This window comes from Cnephaeus nilssonii (assembly GCF_951640355.1).
Source record: "Cnephaeus nilssonii genome assembly, chromosome: 9".
Lineage (NCBI taxonomy): Eukaryota > Metazoa > Chordata > Mammalia > Chiroptera > Vespertilionidae > Cnephaeus > Cnephaeus nilssonii.
This window is the reverse complement of record NC_137080.1, coordinates 85,770,293-85,780,780: the sequence shown is the minus strand read 5'-3', so window position 1 is coordinate 85,780,780 and position 10,488 is coordinate 85,770,293. Positions and strand designations below refer to the sequence as shown.

The 10,488-nt window shown below is 57.9% G+C and overlaps 1 protein-coding gene across 1 annotated transcript; it reads left to right on the top strand.

Moving 5' to 3' along the window:
• Nucleotides 1-5,201: 5,201 nt before the first annotated feature.
• Nucleotides 5,202-10,478, top strand: GUCA1A (guanylate cyclase activator 1A; the record flags this gene model as incomplete). The annotated part of the gene is made up of 4 exons (XM_079780619.1): nt 5,202-5,402; nt 9,520-9,669; nt 9,978-10,071; nt 10,315-10,478. 4 exons carry the CDS (start codon nt 5,202-5,204, stop codon nt 10,476-10,478), a joined length of 609 nt encoding a protein of 202 aa, XP_079636745.1.
• Nucleotides 10,479-10,488: the final 10 nt, after the last annotated feature.

Here is a 10,488-nt window from a genome sequence, read left to right as displayed (position 1 = left end):
TGGCAGCCTGGGATCCAGGTTCTTCTGTTTGCTGCAGGCGCTCTCTCACCTTAGGGGTTCCTCAGCTGTCTGGTGGTCCGGGCTGCAAGCAGGCCATTGGGCATCTTACCAGGTCTCTCCTGCCTGGTTGTGGGTGTTTGAGGAGCCAGCATGGGAAGGAGCTGGAGGCGGCGGGGCGGGGGTGTGTGTGTGGGGGGAGGGCATGTCTCACTCTTCCCTTTACGCCCCAGTTTTCAGAACAGCCCTCTCTCTTCCTGAGCATAACCTTCGGCCAGGGTCAGGAGGGGCAGATGCCTGTTCTGCCGCCTGGAAGAGGGCACTGGGGAGGCCATGGCTCCTTCCACTAACTGCCCATCTGTCCTCTAATGCTTCCGCCCCAGGTCGTGCACCCCAGCCTTCGGGGCACCTTCTGCACCCCCTCCTGAGCATCCTGAGGCTTTGTAACTGTGCCAACTGCCACGTCCTCCTGCTCCTTGAGAGCATTTAAGTCTCAACTTTCTGCACTCTGATCAGACAGTTACCGCTTGTCCATCTGCCTCCTGTTTTCTACAATTTTATTAGAGCCTCCAATCGGCTGTCTTCCTTCTCCCCTCCCTGCCCCACCGTGGGTGTGTAGCTTTGAAAAAATTCATTATTATTTTTTAAAATACATTTTTATGGATTTCAGAGAGGAAGGGAGAGGGAGAGATAGAAACATCAACGATGAGAGAGAATCACTGATCGGCTGCCTTCTGCACACCCCACACTGGGGACTGAGCCTGCAACCCCGGGCATGTGCCCTGACCAGGAATTGAACCGTGACCTCCTGGTTCATAGGTTGACACTCAACCATTGAGCCACGCTGGCTGGGCAAAAATGCATTGATTGCCATTGTAGTGGGATTTGGAAAAGGAGCAGAGATAAATACAGGTGTTCCGTCTATGTACAGCCAAACGTCTTCATCCTCCATCCACCCAATCATCCACCTGCTGAACACCTAGCGCCGCCTGGGTCCTCGGGCCTCCAAGATGAACAAGAACCACCTCCGTCCGCTCAGACCGGACAGCCTTGGGGACAGTGGGGGCAGAGGCCAGCGTCTTCACTCCCTTAGCTGCCGCCTCCTCCGTCCCTTGAAGGATGGTCTCCCCCTGGAGGTTCACCTTGGTAGAGCAGCCTCCACGGAGGCTCCAGGAACCTTTTAAAGAAGCGGCCGGGTCCCAGTGGGTCTGGGTGGGACGGTCCCAGGAGCCGAGCTGGTGCTCCGGGTTCTGTTGTGTTTCCGTGTGGGAGGCGGTGGGCGGGTGGGCAGCCTTGGAGGGGATTGTCAGGCCCGGGTTTGTGGCCCCTCCAGTCTCTTCCCGGCCTGGCTTCCCCTCCGGCACTGCCCACCTGTCCCTTTCCTTGGCGCCATTCTGCCAGGTGGATCCTGTCCCTCTGGTGTGGCATCTGTCCCAGGGGGATTCCTGCAGACAAAGCAGCCCGGGAGCCACGAGGCCTCTCTTCCCGTCCACTCCGCGTACTGCCTCTCCTGGGGCCCGAGGAATGAGAACCAGGCCTCCCTGACTTGGCGTCCGTGTCTTTAGGGAGAAAGGAGAGTGGGCCTGAGAGGGCCACCGAGGAGGGAGAAGCTGTAAGACCTGGCAGGTGCCCCACGAGGCAGGGGCAGCGAAGCAGCCCTCCGGTCTCTGGTGTGCGGGAGCGCTTTGGCGCATTCCACCTGAAGCTTCTTGGTCGAGAAGGGAGAGCCCTCCCCGGGTGTCAGGGTTTTGCTCTGGTGGTTCAGCATCCTGAGCTGCTGAAAGGGGTGTTTGCCTGAGGAAGGGCTGCTGGGGTGGGGGGGGGGGGCAGGGCACAGGTCCCCACCACTCGGGACTCCTTTCCTTGCCAGGCAGTGGCTCAGCCTGTGGGTGTGGCAGTGGCTCAGCCTGTGGGTGCGGCAGTGGCTCAGCCTGTGGGTGCGGCAGTGGGCACAGCCTGGGGGTGCGGCAGTGGGTGTCCTGCAGGGGGAAGGTGGTGACTGAGCTTCCTGGACAGAGCTGGCCGCACCTCTGAGCTGACCTGCAGGCCCAGGAGCCACAGCCTGACAATCTTACACAAAATTGCATGTGAACCGCCACCTTGGTGCTTTCATTCTCAAACCGCCTCTGAGGGTTCGGGTGTGTGTTTGTCTAAATGAAGAGGGGATTCTTTTCCAAACATAACCGGCACCGTGCAGAGGCAGTGGGCATGGCCAGGGGCTCAGCAGCTCCACAGTGAAGGTTGACATCTCTGGCTTTCGTGGCCTTTCCCTCTGCTTACAGCCTCCAGGTCCCAGGAAGGCCCAGCATTCCAGGCCGCGCACTCACATTCAAGGCCAAACGCAGGGGAAGGGTGGGCAGCACCAGCGGCTCCGTTATCACTTTTTATCAGGAAAGCAGTTTCCCCAGAAATCCCTGGCAGACCTTCACTCGCATTTCTTTGGCTGCACCATGTCATGTGGCCACGTTAGCTGCCCAAGAGACTAAGAAAACAAGTCTCTTTTCCAGCAGCGTCTTGTAGGAGAGGCAGGCAAGGGGGCGGGGAGGGGGGACGGGGCTGATCTAATGAGTTTTTAACTAAGGCCTCTACCTTCTCTGGAGCCCGACCGCAGGTGGATGTCTGTCCCCACACACAGGGCAGGGCCATGGTTAATGGGATTAAAGGGACAAGAGACAGGGTTGGCTGTCATCCAGCGACACTGCTGTGCCCAAGATGCAATGTAACGGCACCTAATCCTCAGTCAACAGCACGCCACCACCGTGGCAGATACGAACTAATGCAGCAACCGCCAATATGGGGCACTTACTCTTTGCCAGACCCGGTTCTAAATGCTTTCCATTTATTGATTTTAATTCACTCCATCCTCTTACCAGCCCTGTGAGGTGGGCACCCTCAGCTCCATTTTAAGAATGAAACTGAGGCCCAGGGCGGTTAAGGTACTTGCTCAAGGTCCACCGGCAAGTAGTGTGAGCAAGAAATAAAGTTGTGATGCTTTCAGCCACTGAGGTTTTAGCGTGGTTTGTTACTATAGCATCACCTGGCCAATTCTGAGATATTTATGCATGTACTCTGATATGTAATATATGTTATATGTAACATAGATTGCATGCCATTTATATGTTAATTCATATGTAAGTATATTGATGTCATTATATAGTTATACATTTTATGTACATACTAGAGGCCTGATTCACTATGATTCATGCAAGAATGGGCCTTCCTTCCCCTGGCTGCTGGCACCACCTTCGCTCGGGACTGGAGCCACCTTTCCACCTTCCCATGCTGCCCAGAGGCCCGGAGCAGCTGGGGTGGTATGGAATGCCCCTGGCTGCTCAGCGCCTGTGTATGCAAATTAACCTGGCATCTTTGTTGGGTTAATTTGCATACTCACTCTTGATTGGCTGGTGGGCATCGCAAAGGTATGGTCAATTTGCATCTTTCTCTTTTATTAGTGTAGGTAAGTACATTTACATACATACTTGTGAATATAAAAATCTTCCTTCACTCTGAAGAAACAGTGCTTTGCACCTGGAATAAAGAATCCTCTCTTTGCAGCCTGGCAGCGTGGGAGGGCCGGGCACGCAGCTGGGGGTCCTGAGAGGGGCTCGGCAAGCCTGGTGCTGCTAGAAAGACTCGTGACATTTGTGCAGTATTTATTTATCTATTTAAAAATATATTTTTATTGCTTTCAGAGAGGAAGGGAGAGGGAGAGAGAAACATCAATGATGAGAGAGAAACATTGATCGCCTGCCTCCTGCACGCCCCACACTGGGGATTGAGCCTGCATCCTGGGCATGTGCCCTGACCGGAAATTGAATTGTGACCTCCTGGTTCATAAGTTGACACATAACCACTGAGCCACACTGGCTGGGCTGTGCAGTATTTAAAATTATAGTCTTTGTGTCAGTCAGGAGAGGGTAGATTAGCTGAGGTAACAAACCACCCCCACAAGGCACCTCAAGTATAAAAAACACTTTTGTGCTAGTGTACCCGTGTACAACCTGGACACCATCCAAGTGCCTGCTGGGAAAGCAGAAATGTGGGTGCTGGTCCCTCTGGCTGAGGTGGGGACAGGCATGGTCCACGTGTAGAGGAGGGGGAAGTTGGGGAGGGGCAGAGCCGGACTTTCCCAGTAGCATCCAGCTTAAGCGCACCTGGATGCTGGCTCCACAAATGAACTGCTGTTCGTCTATGGCCAGAGGACATCCCACTAGGGTCAGAGCCAGCTGCTGCTGCCCAGGTGGGCCCTCCGGCTCGGCCCGGGAGCTTTCCAGGACCAGCAGGTAGCAGCTCACCCATGCGTGAGTGCCCCAGCCTCTCGCTCACGCACACACACGCCCCGGGCCACTGGGAGGTGATGGTGTCGGGTTCAGAGTCAGATGCAGGGCTGAATTCATGCCGCCCAGGATGGGAAAGACGCAGCCTCCGGGAGTATGAAGAGTGTGGTCAGGACTGGACCGTGAGTGTCTACGCACGGCTGTAAATGCTTGCACAGGGTATTGTAGGAGGGCGTTCCCTCCCACGGCTGCTTCAGACTCGTCTTGGAAGCCACACTCTGCATCACCCAAGCGCCCTTTCACGTGAGCCATCATGAAGGGATTGGAACCCCTCAGTTGTGAGGGCCAAGCCCAGTGCACAGCCTGGTAACTACGCAGCAGCCCTGCCAAGAGCCCCAGCTCTGGAAGGGGAGCGCTCTGTTTCAGTGTACCCCCACTCCTCTGAGGGAGGAGCCCGCTCAAAGAGGACGAGAAGGGAGTGGAGGTCACAGGATCAGAACGGCTGCTGGCTGGCACCCATCTGTCCTGGTGAGAAGGGATAAGGAGACTGCCAACCGGGTAAGAAAATCCTCTCATCTTCAGCTCAGGGCTGTAATCCTGGGCCTCGGTCCTCTCAGGTTGGTTCTATTTTCGCTCCTCTGCCTCGGGAGCAGCCATTGGCGGCAAGGACTTAGGGGGCTTGTAACCGGTTCTCTGGCATCTGCTGGATTTGGGTGTCGGCTTGCTCAGCCCCACTACCTTCTCTTCCGCTCACCTCCTCCCAACACTTCCCTGAACTGGTTCATCAGCGCCTTCCTCGCTCAGACCTGGAGGACTCAGGCCTGTGAGCCAGGAGGGCCCAGTTCTCAAAAGCCAAGCCGCCCTGTGCAGGGGGCGTGGGGCACAGGGCTTGTCCATCGCAGGCGTCCGCCTCCGCAGGCCTGCACGATGGGCAACGTGATGGAGGGGAAGTCGGTGGAAGAGCTGAGCAGCACCGAGTGCCACCAGTGGTACAAGAAGTTCATGACCGAGTGCCCCTCGGGCCAGCTCACCCTCTACGAGTTCCGCCAGTTCTTTGGCCTCAAGAACCTGAGCCCGTCGACCAGCCAGTATGTGGAGCAGATGTTTGAGACCTTTGACTTCAACAAAGTGAGCAGGGGCCTGGATGTGGGTGATGGAGGGGGCCCCCATCTGCGCTGGGGGGTGTGGGTAGGGGGAGCAGATGTGAGAACAGCAGGGACTGCCGAGGACGGGCTTCGTTTGCACAGTCTTTGTTCACCTGGGAGGCTGAATGCCCACGTTAGGGACACTGGTCTCACACTCATGGAGCACCTACAGAGAGCCAGGCCCTGTGGGTGTGGAAGGACGTGGACCATCCCTGCCCTGGCTCCCAGGGGAAGACAGACAGGCCCCGGGTTAGTACTCGCAGACTGAGCTGAATGGCTCCCTTTGCCTTCCACACGCACATTCGGATTTACTCCAGAACAAGTGTGAACGCTTACAAGACAGTCACTGAGCACCTACTAAGTGCTTGATGCCGCATGTGGTGATCTTGCACAGAAGCTCACAAGGATGCAGAAGGTGGTGTGGGGAGTAGAGAGCAGGGTGAGGAGGTTCCAACCCCCGCTGGTCCGGGATGGGCAGGCCCACGTGTCTTGGGTCACCCGTGATGGTCTGTGGACACTAGGCTGGGGACAGGCGGGGTTGCCTGGCCACCGGGGAATCCAGGCCACTCCAACTCCAAAATACCCAGTGACGTCAGTTCCCCTTGCTCAGGTGGGCAAAGTGTATGTTTCCTCAAGGAATCACTGGACGCGTTGGGCGGAGCCTTCCGGAGAAGCTGGAGGGAACACTGACAAAGGAGTTAGGCCCCGTGAGTTTGGGCCCCCAGTTTTCATCAGCTGGGTGACCTTGAACCCATTCTCTGCCCCTCAGCCTCAGCTTAGTCACCTGTGTCTGCCATGGACGTCGGAGCATTAGTTAGGATGTTTGCTAGTTTTTCAATAGCAAATCTTGCATTTATTTGGAGCAATTCAGTCCAGATGTAGTGGTGGAAGAACCCACAGCTGGTCTTCCCAGCCTGGCTGGTCCCCACCCGCCTGGCGCTCACCGGAAAGGCGAGGTGTGAGGATGCCCTGCGGGGTGTCCACCGCACGCTGGGGAGAGGCTGCCCAGAGCTTTCCCAGCTCCGCGCACCACCCAGAGAGCCAAACACCATTGTAGGCGGGGCTTCTGGGGAAAGCTGGGGCTCAGAGGCTATTTAAAACTCGCTCATATTTGGGGTCAAGGGGCCAAAGCAGATTATGAGCTTTGAGTCCCAGCCTCAAGGGCAGCAGCATCATGAGGGCTTTCCTGAAGGGGGCGCAAGGGAGCAGAGTCCTGGAGCCTGAGCAGGGAGACCTGGAGGGATGCATCAGGACGCTGGGCCTCCCAAATCTCCCAGAAGGAGCCATAATTCCTGAGCGGGCGGGGAAAACCTCAGTACCTTACACCCGACGCCCCAAATCGCTCAGCTTCCCACGTACTAAGGAAATCCTTTGGGGGTAAGACATGTCTCCAAAAGGACCCTCTAAAATCCCACCCACGTATGACACCAGGGAGGGGCGACCACCAACCTTGTATTTGCCTAACCGGAGTCATGCATACGCCATCTCTTTAATTCTTGTCACATGCAGCCACCTGACTGTCCCAAACCTGACTTCCTGGATTATGCCACGCCCCTGCCCCCTGCCCTGCCTTAGGGCTTTGGTGATGCCTGGGACGCTCTCCCTCCAGAATGCTGCTTGGCTCACACCTTCCCCTGCGACCAGTCTCTGCTCAAATGTCTCCTGCCCTGACCTCCTGCTTCAAACCCTATTTTACTGGGAGCACCCTACCCCTGCATTTCCTAGTCCCGCCCCAGAGCACGTCTTGCCTTCTAATGCATGATACTGAACAGCATTTAGCCACTGTTCATGTCTGTCTCCCCGCTGTAATGTGGGCTCCCTGAGGGCAGGGAGTGTGTCATTGAAATCAGTGCCTGGAGCGCAGTGGGTACCTAATAGGGATTTGTTATATGAGTAAATGGGTGTATGCGGACTCATGAGTTTATGGCCAGTTTTATATCTCACACTAACATTCGTTTAAAATCAGTTATTGAAGTGAAGAGCATCCTTGTGACATCCCAAGTGCCTCGTGGACACCAACGGTCTGAGTCCCATTGTCCCAAGCACAGAGCAGGCGAGCGGGTTGGCCAGGACGTTGATACAGAGGGAGTTAGAGCTGGGTGTGCAGGCAATGGCCCTGGGTCTACATCTACAGGTGAACACACCACACCCATGCGGTTACCTTTTGTCAAAACGGAAATATTTGCCATCGGACCCTTGACAGAAAGTGTCTGCCCGCCCCCGAGTGAGAGAAGGGCGCTGGGCTGGGTGCGCAGGGTTGGGGGTACAGTGGAGTGAGTGGGAGTGTGACCCGGGGGACAGACATACGCTTTGCTTATTTCTAAGTTTTGCGAGGGCTTGGCTGTGCCCGCAGCCACACAGGTGCGCCCAAACCAGTATGAATGTCCCACCCCGGCGTCCGAGCGCCGGGGGGACTGCGGAGGCCCGGCTTCCAGGCAAGCATGTGTCACTCCCTGGCTGTGCGGCCTAACCTCTCTCAGCCTCGGCTTTCTCCGCTGAAAACAGGGACAGAAACTCCCAGCTCCGGGGAGCGGTGGTGAGGTTAAATGAGCAAAACGAGTAAGACGCTCGGCACAGGAAGCACTAAGAAGGAGCGAGCTTGTTGGAGTGTCATTCTGAACCAGCCACAGCCCGTCTGGAAGCGCGCACACTGCCACTGCCGTCTCAGAGCGAGGACGCTGGGCCTCCAGGCAGCCGCGTGCTCGTCCGAGGTCACCCCTCTCCTACGATGCGGTTAGGGCTTTCTGAAGGAAAAGCCCATATCTCTCCATCGGTCCTTTTAGCCATTAAACAACAACAACAGCAAACTGCACAAGTAATACAGCACGTTGTACAGTTTCCAACAACACAGAGAGAGAAAAACGAAAAGCAGAGGCATCCTCACCCGAGTCCCCGCAGAGGAAGCCTGTTTCCGAGCTGCTCTGGCCTCGCTCCACGGCGGTCCTGGGAGGCGGATGGGCGAGGACCCAGGGGCGAAGGCGTGTACGAAAGCCCTTGGACATGGGGCAGCACACGGATGTTCACTGTGACCACAGTCCTCGCTGTGGGCTCACCGTGGGTACGGCCTCACCCACGGCCAAAGGCCGGCACAGAGCCGGGTCTCAGAGGCCGTGCCGCCCGGCTCCTGCCACATCCCTGGTAACTGCGCTGGCTTCTGCTTGCACCCTTCCAGTGGCAGGGAGCTCACTACTGAGCGGGGCTGGCCCTTCCGTGGGCAGCTCTGCCTGTGAAAGAGTTCCTCCTGCTTCTCGGCGACTTCCTGGGCCCGAGTCCTGGCTGTGAGTGGGGGAGTGGGGGCCGGACCCCGAGTCCACGTGCTCTGACCCAGCGCTCCTGCCCTTACTGGGCACAGCCTGTCTGCGAGATAGGCTTCCCTCACCAGCCTCACTCGGTTTGGGGCGAGGGGGGCAGAGAACGTGGTAGGACTGGCCGGGCCGGGCAGACGGTCAGCTGGTGAACACTCGGGGAACCCTAAAGAAATGTCCAAGAGCCCATGAGGGCTCGGCTCCCTCAGGAAGCCACCCTAAGCCCCCTGCCCTGGGCCCAGCAGAGTGGGTGCTCCTGTCCTGTGATCCCATACGCCCTGTCCGGATGTTTGTTGCCAGGGGCAACACAGGACAGCATAGTGATCTCTTTACAGTAGCGGTGATAATAACAGCTAACACCGAGTGCTTACTCTACGCCAGGCGTGTTGAGTGCCGTCCATACATGTACTCATGTAACCCCACAACAATCCCACGGAGGCAGGTACCGTTATGATTATCACAGGAGAAACAAGCGAGGTCTGAGTCCTTTCCTCCACATCTACCTCCTGCCCTCACCGAGCTGGGAAAGCTCACCCAGCCCCCACCGGCCCCTGGGAATTCATGTCTCTTCTCCCGCCCACAAGCCCCTGGAAGGGCTCGAGTCTGAGAAGCACCGGGAAGCAGCAGAGACCGCCACAGCCCAAGTGCCACCCACAGCCCAGCCGGGGTAGCTTGTCAGTGGACCGAAGCCTCTGGGGCAGGGCGGGCGGGCTCTGGGCGGCCAGGACAGAGCGGGTGGGCACCCAGCGGGAGGGGGTGGGTGGGAGAGGGCTCAAGGCGGCCTCCCTCGCCCAGGACGGCTACATCGACTTCATGGAGTACGTGGCGGCGCTCAGCCTGGTCCTCAAGGGGAAGGTGGAACAGAAGCTGCGCTGGTACTTCAAGCTCTACGACGTGGATGGCAACGGATGCATCGACCGGGACGAGCTGCTCACCATCATCCGGGTAACTCCAGGTGCAGAGGGCCGGCCTGGGGCGGGGCAGCGGCTGGAGGACCGAGCTTAGAGGGGGTTTGGGTCTTCAGAGGGTAGAGCTGTAATCTCTGCAGGGGACAGGATGGAACGGGGGTCCCGGTGGCAGCTCTGACCCTCACGTTCCTTCCCCTCTCTGGGCCCCAGTTTCCTCCTGTGTCCCAAGAGACTGAATATGCTCTTAAGTCCCAGCTCTGCCTCCACTCCCCACGGCAGCCCCACCACAGCCCCACCACGGAGGCTCGGAGTTAGGATGGGCCTCTCACTTCTTCCTCACCCCAGGCCATCCGAGCCATTAACCCCTGCAGCGACTCAACCATGAGTGCGGAGGAGTTCACCGACACAGTGTTCTCCAGGATCGATGTCAACGGGGATGGTGAGGAGGCCGCGGCCGGGGTCCCCCGGGGAGGGGTCACCAGGGTGTAGGGCCCCAGCACAGACCGGATGTTAGGGATTCCTGGACCTGACCTTGGTCTCTGGCTCCTTTGCCTGCCCCCCTCACAGCTACTTCCCCAGCAGTGGCCTTGTGCCCCTCCAAAGACTCCAGCTCTGGGCCCTGGTGCAGTGCTGCCCAGGAGCCATACCCCCTCCTCACCGTGACCCCCTTTCTCTCCGCCAGGGGAGCTGTCCCTGGAGGAGTTCATGGAGGGCGTCCAGAAGGACCAGATGCTCCTGGACACGCTGACGCGAAGCCTGGACCTCACCAGCATTGTGCGCAGGCTCCAGAACGGGGAGCAAGACCAGGAGGGGGCTGGGGGCGGGGCGGCTGAGGCCGCCGGCTGAACCCGCCCCC